At 38.5% G+C, this 22,453-nt stretch overlaps 1 protein-coding gene across 3 annotated transcripts in view; it reads left to right on the forward strand.

Moving 5' to 3' along the window:
• Window positions 1-22,453, forward strand: part of PARD3B (par-3 family cell polarity regulator beta) — a 1,037,301-nt gene that overhangs the window by 439,585 nt on the left and 575,263 nt on the right. For all 3 annotated transcript variants that reach the window (XM_082397042.1, XM_082397040.1, XM_082397041.1), the window contains one exon: window positions 22,149-22,258. In XM_082397042.1, coding sequence (XP_082253168.1) covers window positions 22,149-22,258 — 110 coding nt within the window. The remainder of the gene's footprint in view (window positions 1-22,148; window positions 22,259-22,453) is intronic.

A 22,453-nucleotide genomic window follows, 5' to 3' on the forward strand; every position in this document is an offset into this window, starting at 1 on the left:
ATTACATACCTAGAATTTGCCTCATTGTTCTTGACCCAAGCTTACAATTAAAATTCCAGGTTACCAATTTAACTTAGCTGTATAACTAAAAAAATGCACATGCAGGTTAAAAGACTGTTTTTTTCTGTTTTACTTACTGTGTTTCATGCAATATTTTGCTTGTCCAATGAGTTCAGTTTTTAAAGAAATTTCCATCAGTAGTTCACACCTGCAATACCCACCTCAACTATAAGAAGCTAGGACCTTTATGACTCATGTAAAAATAAGTGATTTTTACCTGAAGTCATCAGAATGGATGGTTCTTTTTTATTTCACAGCTTATTGAGATGTAATTCATAACATACAGTTCATCCATTTAAAATGTACAGTTCAATGGTTTTTTAGCGTATTCACAGAATTATGCAACTATCATCACAGTCAATTTTAGAACATATTCACCACGCTGAAAAGAAACCCTGCACCCCTTAATAACACCCCCGATCCTCCCCCGACTCCCCAGCCCATTTGCAGCCTCAGACAATCACTTATCTACTTTCTATCTCTGTAGATTTGCCTATTCTGGGCATTTCATGTAAATTGAATCATACAATAAGTGATCCTTTGTGATTGGCTTCTTTCACTTAGCATAATACTTTCAAAGTTCATCTATATTGTAGCAAGTGTCAATACTTCATTTATATTTATTGCCAAATAATACTCCATTTTTTGTATATGCCACATTTTATTTATCCATTCATCAGTTTATGGACATTTCTGTTGTTTCCATTCTTTAGCTATTGTGAATAGTGCTACTATGAACATTTATGTGCGAGCTTCTGTGTGGACATATGTTTTTATTTCTTTTGTGTGTGTACCTAGGGGCAGAATTCCACTAAGGAACTGCCAGGGTGTTTTCCATTGGTGCCACACCACTTTGCATTCCTATCAAAGTGTTACTCTTCCATTTCCATCTAAACTCTTCTTAGAATTTCATAAATGCAGACAGATCCTCGCTGGCCTTGGGGGGAAAAAAAAGTGCCCTTCTTATAAATTCATTCATACAGCACAAGGGGAAGAGTTTATTTTATACTTTTAGATAAAAAGTTTGTTTCCAGGTCAGATTACATTTACAATTATAACATTTCTTTAAGGAGTTGCTAATTCATAAAGGATTTGGGGAATGCCATCAATGCTTGTTATATTTGGGGGACTTGTTCTATGTATGAAATTATTTTTGAAACTTCTGTCTGTGTTGTACCCACCAAACTTCTGTCTGTACCCACCAAAATCAGGTGGGTAATAGTGACTTAAGGTGTTTCTCTCCAAATGTTAAAACCCTAGGGCCATGGCAGTGGGGCATTTCTGTTTAGAGATTCTATTGTTGAGTTGTCCCCAAGGTTAGTCTTTTGGAACATTGTACTACACTTTTGTCCTCGAGCTCTCATTCTGAAATTAGAGATGGGCAAAGTCAAGCAAACAAGGCAAAGGTTAATACAGGCAGGCTAATAGGAAACAGATGGGAGTCGTCAGCCTGAAGTGAGGTCCAGCTAGAAGCCTTCCGTCAGAGACCCAAGACAACTTGAACTGGAAATTTGACCAGGAAGGGACTCCCCAAGCGACCTTGCTTCAGAGCACCTCAGCTGAAAGGGCGGCAGAGTTCAGGGAAAGGTGATGGGTGACAGAGGGACAGAGAAAGCATGATTACCTGTAGGTTGCCTCAAAACTACAAATTTATAATATAGCAAATAAAGGAAATGTGAACGATTTCATTAACCTCTATAGACATGTATACAACTGGAAAGGTGTTCTGAAAAGAACTACTTGAATAGTTCAATAAAAATACATTGACACTGGCTGAATCTCAATTTTAAAACTCCCCTGAGGATTAGGGAATAGATTCTGAGTAGATGGAGTGTAGGATAAAATAATTATTTAGACTTTTTATGGCACAATAAAATTTACTGTAAATGGTAAGCAAATTACGTACGGTAGATTTTCCTGATTCTGGCCGAGTATTGGGGCCGTAAATTGTGACTCACATTTTAGGGTTAATTTTTCAACATCTGCTTAGACTGCCTCTGGAAGTGGTAACTTTGGAAGGACTGACGGCAAAGTGGAACCAGAGTATGTACGGTTGCTACGTGACAAGCAGGAGGGGACACATTTACTGAACACCTATTATATTGTAGGCATTATGCCAGACATTAATATACATTTACTTGCTCATTCTTTTCATTGACCCTGTGCCTTTACTTTTCATCCTTACTTTAAATACGAGGAAACTGAGACTCAAGGAAGTTAAGGGACTTGACCTACTCATACATGAGGTAAATGGTAGAAACACAGGAATAGGGTCCTTTTGATTCCATAGCACACTTTTTTTTTTTGTATATTTTACCTAAGGTGCATTGTTAAGAGTGTCAAATTCTTTTACCTGATCAAATTCCTTTTGCTTTTCTTTTGAGAAAATAAAACAAAAAAGAAAATTCAAAATATTAGAAGTTACCTTTTCATATAAATTCAAACCTTTATTTGTATTATCCTTATTTCCATAATGTGCTGTCTTTAGTAATCACCTGCTTATTTTATTGTTTAGTTGAACAATATAAATATATAATAAAATAAGCCTAATGACTACAGTCAGTCGAATTAAAAGAGTTAAATTTTAAATGGTATATTCCTGTGTGACAAAAAGTGGTTATTATACATCCTGTCTAATATTACCTGAACATATTGTCTTCAATATATAATTCTATTACTTTATTAAATAACCATGCCAGTATCTTCTCAAACCAGTTCACTTTTATACACAATATCTATGCCTGAATTCTAACAGAAATCAGAATTTGCCAGCCAACACTGAATTGGAAAATGCCTCCATTCAAAATTTCCTACAAATGAACTTTAGAAATGTATTTTAAATTTCATTCTAGTGAAACCGACTTAGAATGAATCTTAATGGGCTAGCACAAAATAGATTTTGGATTGATTTTTCCCATAAAATATGTAAAGCCCTATTTTTAAATAGACTTTTTTCCTCCGAGATATTGCTCCTTTTCTCTGTTTAACAATGAATTTGTCTAAAACATTTCTTTTTAAACTTTACTTAGATTACAATAGAATTAACATCTTAGAATTACCAGGGTGGATGGAAAGTACAGAGGAAGACCAGATTTTAGACCACGTTGACTTCGAGTCAGTGTTTTGCCTGTAGTTCTCAAGAATTATGTGCAAGTTTTACTGCATTTAAAATGGTTTGCAGGCTCAGTTCTTCAGAATATTGTCATTTGTTGAGCAACATAGCCATGCACCATTGTAACAAGCCAGAACATGGTTGTCCCCCCCGCCCCTTTACTTCACAAGTCTGCCAGGCAGACTGTATACACCAGACGACATCCATGCAAGGCGTCCCTCTACATTTTTCTCTTTTGCTTGCTTCTTGTTAGTTACAAAGATACATACTGTGCCAGGCACTAAGCTGGTTTCAACAGCTATTTATTTAGATTGTGTGAACTGGAGCTGAACTTGAACCCAATTAATAGCAACTGAACTTGAACAAACTGATATGAAATCATTACAGGCTCAGTTCCCTGGTCCATTATCCCTGAAGAGATCATCCGACAGCACTCCAGGTGCCTTTTCTATGCCAAGTCTTGGTGCAGTGCCCAATCAGAAAGTGTCGGGGGGATTAGAAGTTCGGTTGCATCGGAGTTAGCTCATTACCACATTTGTGATCGCTTTCACAGAGAAGAGAGGTGGTGATCCCACTGGGAGGGATTGCAGAGAAGGCTTTGTTTTCAACACCATCTGGCACATGGTTGGCACTCATTAACACAGCACAATGTCGATTAAAATAATAATTGTACATGGTAGCAATGCTGCTTAGATAGGTCCCCACCTTTGACCTCCCAGCAGAGGAAATGGAAGAAAGGGAAAGCTGAGGAGAGTTGCCTCTGGTAACCATGATCACTGAGTTTGCATCTCTCTTGGTACCTATACCATCCCCAATTCATCTACCTTATTTTCATTTTCATGTATTTATTTATTTTTAGTAGCAGTGACCTTTTTCATTTTGGACTGGGATTACGATAAGCCTGACCATGGTCCCAGTTCCCAAGCACCCAAATTATTGGCACTCCAGCTATGTAACTAGACACTCCGTGCTGTACTGCAGCCAGAAAAATTTGTGAAAGGGCATTCTATAGAGTGATATTTCTTCTGCAACTTGAATTACATATAATTGAGGGTTTTAGGCTTTCCTCCTTTAACACTTATATTAATGGACTCAGCCATTCAGGTGATTAGTAAGACCGAATGTCTTTCCTTAAGAAAGCAAGTGTGGATTTACATTAACAACTCTAGGACTTTGGTCTGGCAGAATCTGCTTTGATTTGTTCACAGAAGTCTCCTCGGCAGGCTGCACTGTGCATGGGGATAGGAGTGCAGGCTTTCAAAGGCTCCTGCTTGGGTTTGAATCTCATTTTACCATATATTAGGTGTGTGAACAGGACCAACCTTCTCTGTTTCCTTAGCTATGCAGTGAGGTAAAAGACATCCTCAAGCTTTGAATTGTTTGAATAGCTGTGAAGACTAGCAAAGCACTTAGAATTGTGCCTGATGCTTGGTAAGCTCTTGATGAGGTTTAGCTATGATTATTTTTCGCACAAATGGTAGCACGTACTAGCTGTGGTAATGGAGGTGGTGGTGAAGTGGGCATCTGATCAGCTCTTTCTGATAAGACATCTTAATTAATTCCTTGTTATGCTAGACCAAGGTGAGAAGAAACCATTTAATATGGGTAATTTCCCTATAGATATATAATATGTTCATACTGTGATAGTTAACGAAGTATATCATTTGTTTCCAGGGCAGATTTTACATATCTTATGCCACAGAAATTAGTTGTATATCTCAGGGCTATAGGTGCTATCACTAATGGTCATGTGGTCCTCTCTGGTGGTGGAACCATGGACAGCATGACCTCCAGCAACCTGATGATTTGCATCCTGTGATGCTGAGTGTAGCCAAGGCTTTTTATTCTGTGTGCTATTTGGGTTGTGGAGAAGACTTCAAGAAACTGGCTTTCTGCGAGAGTGTTTAAATATCATTCATTCCACCGAGAGAAAATGACAGACATTTTAGATGCAGGAGAAAGATTAAATGCATTTGGTGGAACCAGCAGCACTAAAAAGGGCTGCATCTTTGTTTTGTTGCTGTTTACCTTCTCCCCAGCAGCGGAATATTGAGCTTCCACAGGCTGTGATTCAGGTATTAATGCCGAGTTAGGTCGGGCAAGAGTGTGTTCAGTCTGTGACACTTAGATAGCAAAGGCAATCTGCTCACGGCCATTTGTCAGGAGTTCCTGTGTGCCAGTGATTGCATGCTTGTGGCTCATAATCAGGATGATTCACAGAAACCATTAGATGGGCTTACTGGGGCTGTGTTTTCCTTTTGGACTGCTGTCATTGCCAGAAATGTCAGCATTTCTCCTGCAGACCTGCCCGTTTGACATATGCACAGTGCCCTTTCCTTGGGCTGGAAAGCTTGCTGCTAACATGATGGGTGACTTTTATTATCCTGAAGGAGTTGTCTCCCACCAGTCCCTTGGAGAAGAAATTGGAATAAATGCTCTGTTGTTTTTTTCTTAAGTGATACTCTGGGACTGTTGACAGAATTTGTGCCACAGTGTTCTCTCGGGAAGCCTGGTTTCCAGATTCCCTGCCTTGGTTTAACTACGCACACACTTGAGAATCAGCCACGCGATGTCATGGTATTGGCTTTTCTGTATCCGTGGAACTGGATCCATGGTCTGGATTACTGTTGAGCAGACGTGTAAAATGCCAAGAGTGTCTCTGGGTTTAATACCAGCCCATCTCTGAGATCCAAGGGTGCCCCCTCTCCCGTCCCTCGACACACATATGCTTTGTATCTGACCTTATACGTTGAATCAGCAACTGGTATTTCTGATACTTCATTTAATTCTGTGTACCCTGGTTCGGGCTCACCTACATCCCTGCATGATTTCTCAACCGACACCTGTCCCAACTCTGAATTATTTACTTAATTTAACAGGCATCCCTGCAGTACCCACAGTATGCTAGAGTCTGGGCATACAGCGGTAAAAAGCTGTACAAGTCTCAGCTCTCAAAAAGCTTCCATCCTGGCTGAGTCAGTAATTACACATGTAAACAAATGATAATATCATTGCAACAAAGAAAATTAAACAAATTAAAGGAACTCTGAGAGGACTGCTCTTAGAGGAGAGGGAGCGTTCAGAACAGAGGGATCAGCTAGCGCGAAGGCTCTAGGGCAGCCTGGATGCATCAGGGAAGACCCAAAGCGAAAAAGGAGGCCAGGTGACTGGAGTGTAGTGAGCAAGGGGGAGTGGGGGGAGTCCGGTGAGAGCAAAGGCCAGATCACCTAGAGTCTTGTAGGTCTTGGGAAAGAGTTAATTTTATTCTAATGGAGAAATGAGGCCTGGAAGCAGGATAGTGCTAAAATCTGATTTACTTTACGTCCCTGTTTCCGCCTCTTTGACTGAAGCCCAGCCTCCAGTGCCAGAGTACTAGCCCCTATCCCAGCTTCTGCCTAGGGGTTTGGTATTTAGCTTTAAAAATGTTCACATATACGTGTGTACTTGGTTCTCCTTGTTTTGCTGTGTCTAAAATGTGAACCAGCCTTGCTTCAGGTATCAGAGCGTTCCTCCACTATCTACCATCCTCCACCACCACTCACAGCCCCTCCTGTCGGGGGCATTCTCTTCTCCCGGGGGCAGAGGTAACCCCTCCTGCTCTGCGGCGTCTCTGTGCCTGGTCCCCACCACTTCTCTTACTCTTCTTACCCTGTCCTGTGAGTCTCCTTTCCTATGGGCTGGGAGCTCATCTCAGGCGGTGCCCTTGTCTTATTCCTCTAAGTTTTTTCCCAACTTCTACTTCAGTGCCTTGAACACAGTAGAAGATGCATGCATGCATGGACGGATGGATGGGTGGGTGAATACCCACTAAGAGATTACTTACTAAAATGTCACATCTCCCGGGAAGACCTCTCCAGCAGCTATTATTATAGCTCTCCCTCTTGGCTCCTACAGCACTTTGCAGTGACTGCTTGGATATCTTTAGTGACACTGTCTCATGCATTATTATGTACAAGTCAGTCTCTTCAGAACCCTTTGGGGGTCAAGGACTATGTCATACTCATCTTTGTTTCCACAGGATTTAGCACAGTTCCTAGAACTTAGCAAGTTTCCAGTAAACGCCTATACAAAATAAATGTTGAACAGGATATAAACCTCCAAAAACAGACGGACTCTAGAAGTAGGTTATCAGACTCACTCCTGGGCTAGATGTGTTTCCTTAAGGAGTTTGTAATCCCCCAGAGACTTCCCAAGTCAGTCCGATTTAGAGGTTTTTTCTTTTCTTTTTTTCTTTCAAGTAATTTTGACCATGACTCAAAGCAAAAAAAAAAAAAAAGCATTTTACATTGCAACCCAGCAAACACATGTGGTAAAACTTTTCTATAAAACAAAGCATAGCTTTACTATGTGTAACACAATCTGTTATTTTCTATACCATCCATGATTTGAAATGCTGATTATGACCCCTTAAACTGATTTCAAGACTCACGAATGAGTTGTATCCTACATAGTCAGAAAATCCTGCTTTCAAGGATCAAGAGATTTTCCTCAGATGGATTTCAGAGAAAGCAACATGAACTCTACTGGCTCTTGGTTGAATATTTGCCCAAAACTAGCAGTGACCATGTGGTACCCAAATAAAAAATGCTGTCATTGACAAACAGTCTGTGTACTGTGGGAGAGCCATTGCCATATAGAATTAAATTGTTTTGAATGATGGAAATTTAGCAGATGTAGGTCTCCTAGTCATTCAGTCCACCATATTTGTACGCAACATTGTGAACGTTTTAGGTAAATGTGTTGCTTCTAAAATGAAACCATGGGCCCACTGAGATGTAGGAAACTTACCATTTCCTCTGCCAATATGTTTATATAAATATTGCCATCGTTAAGTGTGCTCAAATAGCAGAACTATTTCAGTCTTTTTATCTCTTTAAAACTAATTTAAATCTGAGCGTTAAAAGACTGTTTGATACCATATGTTTGTTTTAGATAGGAAACGAAATCTATTCTAAACATAAGGGTTTATGAAATCTGTATTCTGAACATAAAGGCTTATGAAATTAGTATATATATAGGCTGTGGTAGATTACTTCATGATCACAGCTTCCTCCCATCTTAGTATGTATGACCCTTTGTAATGTGACTTTGCTACTGCTCCCATTCAGAGGGAGGGTGTGTTTCCTTACCCCTTGCTAAAATGTGTTCTCATATGCTTTGCTAAGAATCCAACATTTGCTGGGTAATAAGTCTTTTTATTGTGGTGTGTAAGTCTAGTCTGAAATTGATGGGTTTTCTATTCAAAGACCATTTAAAAGCTACTTTTGAAAATGCCCAGGAGCTATGGACAAGGAGTATCTCAGGCCTTTTGTAAAACTCTTGGATAGTCTTCAAGAATACAACCAAAGACAGTCACAAACTGGAAAGATACCCATCATACATCCTGTATAGCCGTGTACATGGAAGGAACACATTAAATGATTTAGCAACGCCACCAGCATAGCTGAGCAGTCATCCTATTTCATTTTGAGGCCCAAATACCTCATCTGTGGAAGCAACCTGCATGTGTACACATGTGTATGTTTTCTAGATAACATAGTATTGGATGACCTAGACAAGCATAGTACAAAGGCAGTTCTGATAGCGTCCTTTCATGTATAGCTTATAAGGGCAATTCCTCCTTTTCTGTGTCAGCTTTTTTGGAAAACAGCACTGTGTATTGGTTTGCTTGCCCTCAGAAGACCTGGAGATGAGATTATGATCCTTCCTCTCAAATTAATGGAGGCTTGTCTCAGGAGCCATTTGACAAGTTCAAATACTGGCTGATTTAGATACTGGCCTCTTATCAGCACCTGCAAGTTAATGCTTTTCATAGGTTGGAGGTCTGTGTTAAGTTTTGTTATCAGATTCCCTCCAATCTTGGTAGATTATGCTTTAATTTGCTATTCTGTGACTTCTTATCATTATTGTCTATTTCATGCTATTCAGTTATAATAAATACTAACCTAATATAATGCAGTACTTATGGATATAATGGGCTTGTGACATAAGCTGGGTAAAACAAGTATCACCTTCAAGTTAATAAACATTTCACATCCTGGCATAATTTGGTCTATTCCTAGGACTTGTGCAAAAAAAAAAGTGTTAAAGACTTACTTGTTCTATCACTTATAATAGTCATAGATATTCAGTCTTTGGCCTATTCTTTTTTTAAATATTTTTAAAAATTTGTTTAATTTATGTATTTTTGGCTGTGTTGGGTCTTCATTCCTGCACACGGGCTTTCTCTAGTTGCAGCGAGCAGGGGCTACTCTTCCTTGTAGTGTGCAGGCTTCTCATTGCAGTGGCTTCTCTTGTTGTGGAGCACAGGCTCTAGGCGTGCAGGCTTCAGTAGTTGTGGCACGCAGGCTCAGTAGTTGTGGCGCACGGGCTTAATGGCTCCGCGGCATGTGGGATCTTCCCAGACCAGGGATCGAACCTGTGTCCCCTGTATTGGCAGGTGGATTCTTAACCACTGCACCGCCAGGGAAGTCCCTGGCCTATTCTTTTAATTGATTGAAACCCAGTCATTACTGTGACTCTCAAAAATCCATTTGTAGAAAATATTTTAAATTCAAACCAAACTCTGTATTTCCCATTCTTAGGATTAGCAGGCCCTCTATGTTCAAACATCTTTTCCTTGAAAGCTAGAACTTTAATGCTGTTAGCAAGAGTAGTTTGCCCCTTCTCTTGAAGAATCATAGAAACATAATCTAGTTTTGTACCTGTGGCCTTTGAATTTTGATGCATGTTGAATCTGATGTCAGGAGTTACACAGAAAAGTCAGTAATGATCCGTGGATCATTGCCTCACTATGCCACTGGGTGAATTAGTCTGCTCGTGTGATGTGCTCCAGCTTGTGTAATGGACCTATTTAGTAGCAAGACAGCAGCCATATGAAACACCTGGGTGGTCTTCAGGGTACTTTCAAGTGGATTAGATTTCAGTTATCTAATGTGAAGTCACAAAGGTTTGGACAGCTGGGGCCAGTTCCACATCATGGGTAGAATATGACCCCTTGCCTACTGGATGCATAAGGTAAAAGGTAACTGAGGTCACTGCTGAGCCCTGGGCTCCAGGAGTAGCTGTGTGTCAGCCAGGGAGGTCTCAAACCACAGTCACAAATGTTGGAAAAGTCTCCATTGCAAGACAAGACAGGAGAAAGTCAGATTTTCCTCTGGCACTTTTATTAGACATGTTCCCTGTCAGGGGAGCCCAGTTTCTATGTTTTCTGGATTGAGCTTCTGTTGATTGACTTGTTTAGAATCGTAAGTGCTATTAAGTAGAAACCATGCCTTCCCCATCAGAGGAATTAAGGCCCTGAGAGGCATTAGGTCCCTTTGCTACAACACAGAAGACAGCATTTGGGGCATAGAGGCATTGGCATAAAACCATCTTTTGAGTGTTCCTAAGAGATAACAGTGGCTCCATAATTCCCGACTTTTTCCAGTCCTTCCAGGGACTTTGAATGCTCCAATAAAATGTAATGATCAGAGGTTTCAAATGCAGCTGATAAATCATATAGATTTGTGCCCAGGATGCCTTAAATTGACTTATGGATGTTTCTCATCTATCATGAAGGAGTTGGTGATTTGAATTTGGTACTTTGATGTTGCCAGTAATTGTTTACAACTGCAGCTCAACGGCCTGAAGGCATTGCTTGATTTTTCCCTTTCTCATCTTGTAAAGAACTAGTGAAGTAGTCTTTCAGAGGCTGTTTTCAACTCAATGGGAGCTGTGGCCTAAAATCTAGGACAAAAGAAAGGTTCCATAAACACTTCCTACAGACCAATATCACTGCCCTAATGAACCATCCCAAATGTGCTCCACGCTGAATCAAACAGTCCTCCCAAGTCCAAACCTCCTCCACTGGACACATATCCAAATACACTTTATGGTTTTTATAGGGGAATTACTAAAGAAACCATTTGGAAAAGATAACTCCGCTTAATCTTTTAGTCAACATGTTTCATATATTTATAATCTACAAATGTCTTTCCAAAATGTATTTTAATCAGTTCTTCAATACTTGAAAAAAAATGCTGTAGATGGTCTCCCTTTGGAAGCCTCAGTGTTATTCAAATGAGATTAAAGTAAAACTCTCCCATTTTAAGACCTTCTAATAATGTTCTTCTAACCAGATCACTCAGTCACTTTCACCTCTAGTTACCTGGATCATGCCTGTTTTATAGCTGAGCAAATACTATCAGTATCTGTGCAAGGATGTCCATCTCTGGCCTCTAAAATCATATGCCCCTCTGCCTACTATAAATATCTGAGTCATCATTTTATACCAGTTTATCAATTCGTATACGTTATACATTTCAAAATTCTGTTTAAAAGTCAACTCTCCCAAAGAATCTTTTCAAGTAAACTCAACTATTTTCCTTCTACTTCTTCCATAGGTTGCCATAAATCTTATGAACACAGATTATTCATGAATATCAAAGATGTAAGACTGTAAACTAGAGAAAACGGAAAGATCAACTGACCAGGCAATAGATCCCTTTGTAAACTACGGTAACTGATAAGATTGTAGTTAATATTTTAGAGCCTCTACTGGAATTATTTAACATTGGTGTTGATGTCACTTTTATGCTCATTAATCATTAAGTTGCAAGGGTGATAACATATGCTGCATTAGTGTGATAGTGTTTGTTTTAAAATAAATGTTGATGCTGAAGAAAAAAAGTGTTAGGTGAAGTGAAACAAACCTGACAGTAGCAATTTATTTACTTATTGGGGGCATAGACCCCTTTCATGAACCAAAAAAATTCCCTTGTCTGAGACATTTCAGAATCCAAAGATTTCTGAATTTAGAGGTTGATCTTTGTTCCTCTTACTGTGTTTAGTTCAATTCAGCAGGCATCTGTCAAGTACCCACTCTGCTAGGGATCCTAAGTGATTGACTAGGGTGAATTGCTTGCTCTCAAAGAGCTTACAATGTAATGTTGCCCTACCTTACTCTCCTCCCCATCACTTTCTCTCTCTCTCTCTCATATTCCTGTTTAAGAACTTGCTTTATCCCTATCTGTCTTAAATGCCCACATTTATTTGTGTACGTGTTTATTATCTGCCTTCCTTCAGCTATTTACAAGCACTACAAGATTAAGACCTTTGTGTGTTGTTGTATCCAGAAGGCCTAGAAGACTGCCTAGTATATTTTAGGCATTAAATGAATAAATTAAGGGGAGACAAGAAAAAATACACCTTTACAGATAAGACAAAGCAGGATGTGACATACCTTAGAAAAGCACAGAAGCAGATCCACATTTTGTAGGGCTTTCAAGTATGAAACTTGGGGAGATTACTATTTAAGAAAAGGAACATAGATTTTACATACAAAAGTATAAATGACTGCTAATTCAAAATGAGAAAAAATTCCAACAATTTTTAAAAAATTAATAAAGCTAATATACTAAAGATGTCAGAAAATATGAAAAAATATTTTATTAATGATATATTAATTGACTATATCTGAAATAATGCTTAAAATAACTTGCTTTTTCCTACAGTTTTGACTGCATAATCTTTAATCATCTCTTCATATGTAAGATTTTTTTATACACTGAATAAACAGATAATTCAGTCTTGGCTGTAGTATAGTAATAAAAATGTTTTTTGTTTAAATAGTATATGTGATATATAAACATGGGGCTGCACACATACATTCTTGTAATCTGTGAAATGGCTACAGGTTTGTGTCTTACTAGCATAGGAGTTTTAATTCTATGCTACGTTTTCAAATATATTCCATACAGAAGAGGACTTCCCATTTGTCAGGATATCAGCGAGAACTGAATTATCTGATTACTGAATTGCATATAATTTTATACATGGAGTGAGTGAATTTTCCTTAGACTAGCTCCTGGCTTTAGACATTTCAAGTCTTATCTTCCAGCACCCACACTCTTCCAATGCTGGGTGCAAAAAGAGCACAGTCATTTCATTATGTCACCTGGCCTTGTACTTTGGTATCATGAAGCTGGATAAACCAACATAGTGGGTAAGCGGGATATACCTGTATTCCTCTAAGAGGACTGGCATAGAACTATACACAGAAGTGTCTGTAAACCACACGAATATAGAGAGTCCACTTTATTCAGATGAAATGTGTCTTCAACTCACTTAACTGAATCTGGAAATGTTCTTGGCCACTCTAGGTTCACCCAACAGAAGGGACGGTATGCTGGAGGGGACATCAGAGTTGAAAGAGATAACAGAATTAACCTATTGCGATTAAACTATTTACTTAGGTAAAATTTACAAAGTCATATAATCATGTGCTCGTGTTGCTAAGGTTCTACCTGGGAGCTTGTGAGGGGCCCTGAAGTTAGGCTTCATTAGCCCCACAGCAAACCCGTATCTAGATGTTACAAGGAAGTAGAGATCTTTATACCTTCAAGGATGGACAGGATTACAACTGATGGCAGTAGTAGAGAGTGATAATTTAGGGGGTAGAAACAGCGTGCACGCTGAGGTCAGAGTCTGCAAGACATTTTTAGGCAATGACACGTAGTCCCGTTTGGCAGATAGTGTATGGCAAAGAATGCAGTGCAAGATGTAATCTGAGGGGTAGACTGGGGGAAACCCATTGGGTCCTTGAATGCCAGAACAAGAAATGGGTGGTTAATACGCATGTCTCAGATCCCTTCCATTCACCTCTATGATTCTGGAGCCTTGAGTTGGAGTCATTAATTCAGGTATCTTTACTTGTTTGTTAATGTTTTGTGCTTTTTCTAGAGTGCATACCTTTCAGAGACCAGGGCCTTTGCCTCTGTTGAACCTTCACTGTTAACTTGTCATTGTTCCTTTATTTAAATCGTTTGAATTTACTCTTAACCTAAAGTGACCACTTTTGAATCTCTTCCATTGGCGTTGCCAAAATACAGTGTGCTTTGTCCTTTTATTGCTTGTCATTGTTCTTAATATAACACTTGAGACGTAGTGCATGTCTAAGACTTGGCATTAACTGACTTTCAATAGCATGAGAAAATTGATATTGCGATGTGGTTTAAACAATATGAAAAACTGTAGATTTGTATATATCAACTGGACAAAATGTGAACACTTCAATAGGAGAAAAAGCATATACCCTCAGGAATGTGGCAACAATATACTTCGAATTGGAGGCATAACACTCTTCAGAGAAAAGTATAATTCCCGGTAAAAGTCAGTTACAAACCTCTTCACTTGTTTTTATAGCAGTGGCACTCCAATTTAAGCAGCTTTCCAAATACTAAAAGATATCTTATCATGTGTCTGCTCATTCATAATTATTGTGTTGCTAGACTGTTCTGTGAATTGCTCGTGTTTGTTCCATCGTGTGTTGAACAGGCTTTTCTGGGGTTTTACAATCCAAAATGAAAGAAAAACAACACTGTTAGTCAACTTGAACTTCTTTGCTCCTTTAATGGCAATACTGGGAGTCTCTTTTCTAATGGAGTGATATTTAAGAGTAAAGTATTTGGACAGCTAAAATTCTGCTAAAATGTGACTTGGTTTCTCTCATGTGGTTTTTCCATCACGGTGTCAGAAAGCATGTCACAGCTGCTGCATTCATCACAGGCCAGGCACCAGACCTGGTCAGGCACTCCTGTAGTGAAAGTGATCTCTTCTCCGGTACTTTACCATAAATTGCGTTGCTATTGATATCATCACCAATTTGTTTTATAGGTCTCCAGGTTTCAGTGAAGGGGAGTTTGTTAGGCATCAGTGGAAAAGCCCTATCTCATGCCCACGAAACACACACACACACACACACACACACACACACACACACACACACACATACACACACACACACACAACCTAGTTGTCTCCAAAAGCAAATGATGTACCACTTTCACTAATCTCTCTCTTTTTTTTAATTGAGGTATTTGAGGGTTAATAGGAAAAGGATATTTAAATCATTTACAAGAGAGACCATGCCCTCTGAGAGAGGTGCTGGTAGGCCTTGACTAGTGGAGTCAAGCATCTTGCCAGATATGCCCATGTGACTATGGGTTGATAGTCACCTTTTAGTTATTCATTTCCCAGCACCCTTTCATTTTATCTTCCTATCTGAGTCTTTCTATCTGCTGAACTTTTTCGATGAAAAGAATTGCTACCACATTGAAGAGACATCATTCCCATTACTTCCATGCTCTCACGCACGTAAAGATGTGACCCCACAATGGAAAAGTGTCACGTGGATAAAACTGGAGTAGAAATCAAGTCCAAAAGACTTAGGAACTTAATTTCTCTGGACTTCAATTTCCTTATTGGCTCTATAACTCACAGAACTGTCTCTTTTCAGATCTGGAAGGGCTTTTGGTATAGCTTATCCAACATGCTTCCTTAGTTAACGTGGAGGACTTGGACTCTGGGGTACAACTCAGCTGTCTCCTGGGGGCCACGTAGTGCCAGGCCCACCTTTAGAAGGCAGGTTTCCTCACACTCGCTCTCTTTGCACCGTATATCTGAAGGACATCTCCATACTGTAACGCCAAATGCATTCAACAAGTGTTGAAGTGCAAGATAATTAAAAGGCATTCTTCCAGGTACTGACTAGGTACAAAGTCTGTTATGGAAATGTACTGTATGAAACCGAGATGCAGCTAATGCATCCTGTTAATATTATTAATATACTACTAATATTGCTTAACTGGCAGAGCATTTCTTTTGCTATTTATCTCTTTTTAAGTCCATAAATATGTTAACCATCTGCAATGCATTTTCATCATCAAGTGAAATATTTACCAGTTGAGGTGTATTGCAACAGCCTTTTCCCCCATCTAGATTTATTTTGTTGTCTATCTTAAGTGTAAGTAGCATTGGAAGGAGAGTGTGTTTTCTTTCTTCAAACTAGGTGTTTTGGTGACCTGCTAATTCAGTAGCACAGAAGTAATCCTTCAGAGCAAAGGAAAACTGAATCTCTACAAAGACCAGCCTTTACCTCTCTTTGCACAAAAATAGTTTATCATGTTAACTCCAGTTCCTTTCTCCTCCCTTCCGCCCCACCTTTCCTCTAGGCTCACCTCTGTGGCTCTGTTAACCACACGTCATTCTAGATACACTCTGAAAATCCTCTGAAGATTCTTTGGGAATATAAAATTCTGGTTTTCTCATTAGTTTGCATGCAGTGCCTTTTGGAGGCCCGTGCTGATTCTTCCTGTTTTTCTTTGTTTACCTTGTGTTTGTCTCCATCACTTATTCTGAAAGCCAATAGGATTTCCAGTATGAACTTCATACTCACCTTTATGAATGCCCCAAAATCTAGTCTTTAATTTCTCATGCATATCAAGACATCTTAGATTAAAAGCAAATCATTCTAACCTTCAGTGGGCGAAGATTCATGTTTTTTGTTTTTTGCTGTTGTTGTTGTTTTTCTGAAACAAATCATAACAGTTGCTAAAACTTCCCTATTGCTTGTTCTTCCTCAAGCAAGAAATATAAGAATGGTTTTAGGTTTCTTTTGGACGCTCCCTCTCATTTGCTTTGTATGTCATTGAACTTAGTCAATGAACTTAGTCATTGCTAAGTTCTCCTGTGTCCTTCTCTAGTTTCTTACTCCATTTTTGCCTGTGACCGCTGAGTCCCTCTTTCTTCACATCGCCCTTCCAGCCTCTTCGTGCTTGGGGCCTCCCAGTTCTCACAGAATGCCTTGTCAATGTCTTAACTGGGACCCCCTAAAGCTTTCCAGGTGTCAGTCACCCTAGGATGAAATAGCATCAGTATTGATGACAAGCTGCCCCTTTGATTTTGCTCAGGAGAATCATTAACCATTCTTAAATAAATCCCTGCTCCTACTCACCATACAACTTAGAACTTGTGCCTTTGTGATATTTGACACGGGACTCATGTTTAAAACCCTTGTTTGTTTTCTCTGCCCACTGCATCATGATATGGATGATTCTTCTGGGTCTTGGTTTCAGTCTCTATAACTGCCTATCTTTCTGAGGCATCTTTCAAAACCCCCCAAACAGAATTTCATACATAACACATCATCTGGCATTTAAGCTGATTTCTTCCCAAGCACATCCTCTAAACAGGGAAGGCAATCCCTCCAGGGGTGTGTGTGTGCACCATTTATACCAAAGAGACAGCAACCTTTGTTTATGTAGATAACACCTTAAATCTGTGTTGGCCTTTATATCTTGCATGATTCATTGATGTGGCAATCTGAGCCTTTTAACTAGCTGGTGCCTCTTTAAAAATTCTTTTCCCCAAACTGGATTAGGTGACCCTCCTCTGGGCTCCCTTCGTTATTGGGTTCTCCAATAAGCCATACCTAACTCCCCTGGAACACTACATTGGGACCTGCTTTTCTGTATACTGAAGTGTTTCTTGTCCCATCTCCTTCTTTAAAAGATATGCTTAGACTAAGCACCATGATTATTCACCTTAATATTGTCCTCCCCTTGTATAGGCTGATGCATAGCGGGGCCTCAAATATTTAACTGAGTGGGAAAACATAATGCAGTTGTATAAGACTTTATGCTTTAGTCTTAATATTTCTTATTTTATTTGGGCTCTGCAACCAGTGGCTTTTAAACTATGATATCAAGGAATAATACTGTTCCTTGAGCTGAACTGAGGGCTTTTGCTTCTAAAATCTAGTGAGCCTTTTCTCAGTTAGCTGAAAAACACCAATGGGTAGTATTTTTTCCCCATTTTTGAACTTCCTTTCCACCTCATCATTTTTTTCTTAGAAGTTTAGATTTGTATAGTTAGGCTACACCTGATTTTACACAGAATTATGTTTTACTATTTTCATTTACATAGTATTCCAAGAAAATTCACTTGACTTTCAGGAGTTCAGCTTTTTGAGCAGATAAGGTAACACTGTTCACAACATTAGCAAGTGCTATAACCTCCTTTTTCTTGTGTATGTGTGTGTATGTGGGGAGGAAGTGGTTCCTGTGTGAAAGTTAGATATTGGACAGTACCATGTCTCATGCATGTCTTATTTTATTTCAGCTGTCCATCAATTCTGTGATCTGATGTTATCAGGCTATAAATGATGGGACTAGATCACAAAGCAGTCCAGTGTCACAGAGCAAGGAGAGGTGAAGTTCAGTCTATTTGATTCCAAAGCCCAGGTCCTCTCCACTGTCCCGACACTGTAGTTCTTAGTGTCTGACCTTTACTGTTAGGTTATAAACTCCTTCAGCGCAGAGGTTATATCTTATGTACACCCCCTTGTCCCCCACCCCCAGGAGTTTCCAAAAACCAAATGTAGTTGTCTCCCTCTCATTTCAGCCTGATGTGCCTTTTACCCTATTATATATATATATCCAAGGATTTGCCCAGATCATCTTCAGTACTTCTGATTACTTGCTTTCTCTTATACAGTAGGATGTATCTTTCCTTGTCTTTAAAGTGTAACTCAGTCTCACCTTCAAATGGGGCTTGGAATTTAAAAATTAGATTTTAAATCACCATGTGAAAGGTTGCTTAAAACTCTCTGAGATAGCAGTTCCTATTTAAAGGTGCTCATTGGAGACAGCCAAGGAGAAATTAGGTGAATCAACAGGAGACATTTAAGTACGGAATACAGAAAAGTAGAGGAAAACAAAACTTATTCCTGATGAGTTGGCAGTACGTTTAAAAATGACATACAGATGGCCAAGAGGCACATGAAAAGATGCTCAACATTGTTAATTACTAGAGAAATGCAAATCAAAACTACAATGAGGTATCACCTCACACCAGTCAAAATGGCCATCATCAAAAAAATCCACAAACAATAAATGCTGGAGAGGGTGTGGAGAAAAGGGAACCCCCCTACACTGTTGGTGGGAATGTAAATTGGTGCAGCCACTATGGAGAACAGTATGGAGGTTCCTTGAAAAACTAAAAATAGAGCTACCATATGAGCCGGCAGTTACACTCCTGGGCATATAGGAAAACATTGTCTGAAAGGATACATGCTCCCCAGTGTTCATTCCAGCACTGTTTACAATAGCCAAGATATGGAAACAGCCTAAATGTCCATCACCAGAGGAATGGATAAAGAAGATGTGGGACATCTATACAAATGGAATATTACTCAGCCATTAAAAAGAATGAAATAATGCCATTTGCAGCAACATGGATGGACCTAGAGATTATCATACTGAGTGAAGTAAGTCAGACAGAGAAACAGAAATATCGTATGATATCCCTTATATGAAGAATCTAAAAAGAAATGATACAAATGAACTTATTTACAAAACAGAAACAGACCCACAGACTTACAGAATGAATTTATGGTTACCAGAGGGGAAGGGTTGGGGGAAGGGATAGTTAGGGAGTTTGGGATTGACATGTACACACTGCTATATTTAAAATGGATAACCAACAAGGACCTACTGTATAGCACAGGGAACTCTGCTCAATGTTATGTGGCAGCCTGGATGGGAGGGGAGTTTGGGGGAGAATGGATACATGTATATGTATGGCTGAATCGCTTTGCTCTGCACCTGAAACAATCACAACATTGTTTTAATCGGCCATACTCCAATATAAAATAAAAAGTTAAAAAAAAAAAAAAAAGATCTAGCTGCTTTACAGTTTGTTTGTTTGTTAATGTTCCAAATAGTTGGTCCACTGGTACAAAACTGAACTGTCATCTTCTGGGAGACACCGTATAATACTGTGGCATATTGATTGATTATAGAAATACAAATACATGCTATTATAAAATTATGTTTTAAATAATTTAACATTTTGTTATTAAAACAGCAGATACAGTAAGTAAAGAGTCAGTCATGTCTTTAGAGTTGAAGGAAAACTATATAGTGTGGCTTATTTGAGAAAAATATATTTGTTACCCAAGAATAATGTCTTTCTTTCTCCCTCCTTTTCTCTCTTTCCCCTCACCAACACACACACACACACACACACACACACACATTCTGTATATGTGTATATATATATATATATATATATGTGTATATGTATATCACTCAGCTGAAAAAACAACATAACTGAAATTGTCAGTCACTGAAATATTTATTTCTGTGCCTCTAAATCAACGTATTTTGTGACCTTAGTATCCCATACAGGTTTAACATGTTTTTTATTTGTTTGTCTTTTTCCAATTTGATATTATCGATTGTTGCACTGTACTAGTCTGGGTTAAATGCTTGGAAACAAACCAGAGTTTCATGGAGTTGGTCCCATTCTCTTTTTAATTTTAAAGATAATTGGTTGCTTCTGAGGATATTGCGTTTAGACTGGCTGGTTCACTTTGTGTTAATGGTAATTCAGGGGCTTAACCTGAGAAGCTCTTAGTCTTTAGATCACCTGAAGGAGGGAAAAACATATTGGTGTGGAACTGGGACTCTATTGTCTAAGATTTTATGGTACTTTCTCTTACTTTTACTCCTCTTATTTTTTTGTTTTTAATATTTCTTTCAGAGAATAATTGCCAACCATAGAACTATTGGTATGTCACTTGCCTAAGAAATGTTTTAAAATAATACAACTGAATGTATATGCAACACAGAAACAGACTCATGGATATAGAAAACAAACTTGTGGTTACCAAAGCAGAGAGGGAAGTGGGGAGGAGCAAATAAGGGGTACGGGATTAACAGATACACACTGATATATATTTAATAGATAAGCAACAGGGATATACTGTATAGAACAGGGAATTATACCCATTAGCTTGTAATAACCTATAATGGAATAGAATCTGCAAAAACGCTGAATCACTCTTCTGTACACTTGAAACCCACATGATATTGTTAATCAGCTATACTTAAAAAAAGTTTTAGATGGAGGTGGGGAATAATGTAGTGAAGTGTCTATTAATAAAAAATAAATAATGGAATGTGAACTTGGGCTTTATAATACCTTTTGGCATAGTGTTTCCTCCTCAGTAGCACATTCATTTCTTATTATAAAATAAGTTATTTTTTAAAAAGCAACTTCTAACTGAATAAGGGTGAAAAGTATTAGCAATTCTATGTTTTGTTCACAGAATAAGGATGTTGTAGCACATAGAAAAATCAGATTTGTAAATAACTTCAAAATGGATTCACTTATTTTAACTGTACCATATAAAATGAGGTATGAAAAATGTTATTTTAAACTGCAATAGCTCGGGAGTTGGGGAATTACTTTCAGAATATTGATAAACGGGATTGCATTTCTACTGTTTCTTTTTTCCCCAAAGGCACACAAATAAAAAGTTAATTTTTATAAGAGAGCAATTGTTAAGTCACAAACAGATTTTTTGAGAGTTTCTTCTGTAGTGACCAATTGTGTACAAAACAAATTATTTTCAGCCTAATTGCAGGCAGAGTAGTTGGGCCACTCTCTCTGCTAAGGTTGAATTTCATTTGAACTTTCTAATAGTATGATCTGTTTTCAGAATTTAATAACTGACTCAAATATTTAATAATGGAAGCTTTCATTATTAAAAAGAAATCAGGATATATTTTTAGAAGAACTAACTTATTTTCCTTATCAGTTTTATCTACTTTAGGAGAAAAGGAGGAGAATGAAACCAATCTCTTTGTGTACTTAAATAGACATTAATGCTATAACCCCAGCAAATAATTTATTTCAGTATATATCATCATTCAAAAGAGTTGGGAAGCTCCAAATGGCAGTAATAACTATACTTCTAGCTCTCCTGAATAGCAAATTGCACAGACTGTGTGAACCTCTTCACTTGTCTGCTGGATAATCATTCTTTTTAATACTCAAATATATTTTCTAGACCAGTTTTCGATTGTACACTGTCAACTTTTGCATTGCCTAACAGTTTTCTGTTAAGTAGAATGGCTTGTTTTGAAATGCAAGTGGGGAAAGCTGAGAGCTGAAAGATTTTGTTTCCATGTGTCATTCTATAAATAGATGACAAAAGATCATTAAATGGATTAATTTATAGGCATCCTTAGAAATAGAATGTTTTTACATAAAAGCATGTTGTAAACCTTTTTAATTAAATTGCATTGTACCATGCCCTCTCTTCCCCCCAGGGCATTCTTGACCTCTCACCTCTTATTTTGTCCTACAGGCACTCCGCTGCTGGTGAGGAGAAGCAGTGACCCAGCGCCAAGCCCACCTGCTGATGCCCAGCCAAGCGCTTCACACCCCAGTGGCCAGAGTCTGAAACCTGTTATTCCAGTAGGTATCCTGCCGTTTGCATTCCTAATGAGAGATCAAAGCACCTTACCCATAAACTGACTGGAACTTTGCAGTCTTAAGTAAGTGGATAATTAGAGCTTTTGATAGGATATATAGTGTTAGTTATAATAATAACTAGCATCAGCTATTGCTAGTATATAGTTATAGTGATAGCTATTATTTACAGAGCACCAA

The sequence above is a fragment of the Balaenoptera borealis genome (assembly GCF_965194805.1).
Source record: "Balaenoptera borealis genome assembly, chromosome: 6".
Taxonomy (NCBI): Eukaryota; Metazoa; Chordata; class Mammalia; order Artiodactyla; family Balaenopteridae; genus Balaenoptera; species Balaenoptera borealis.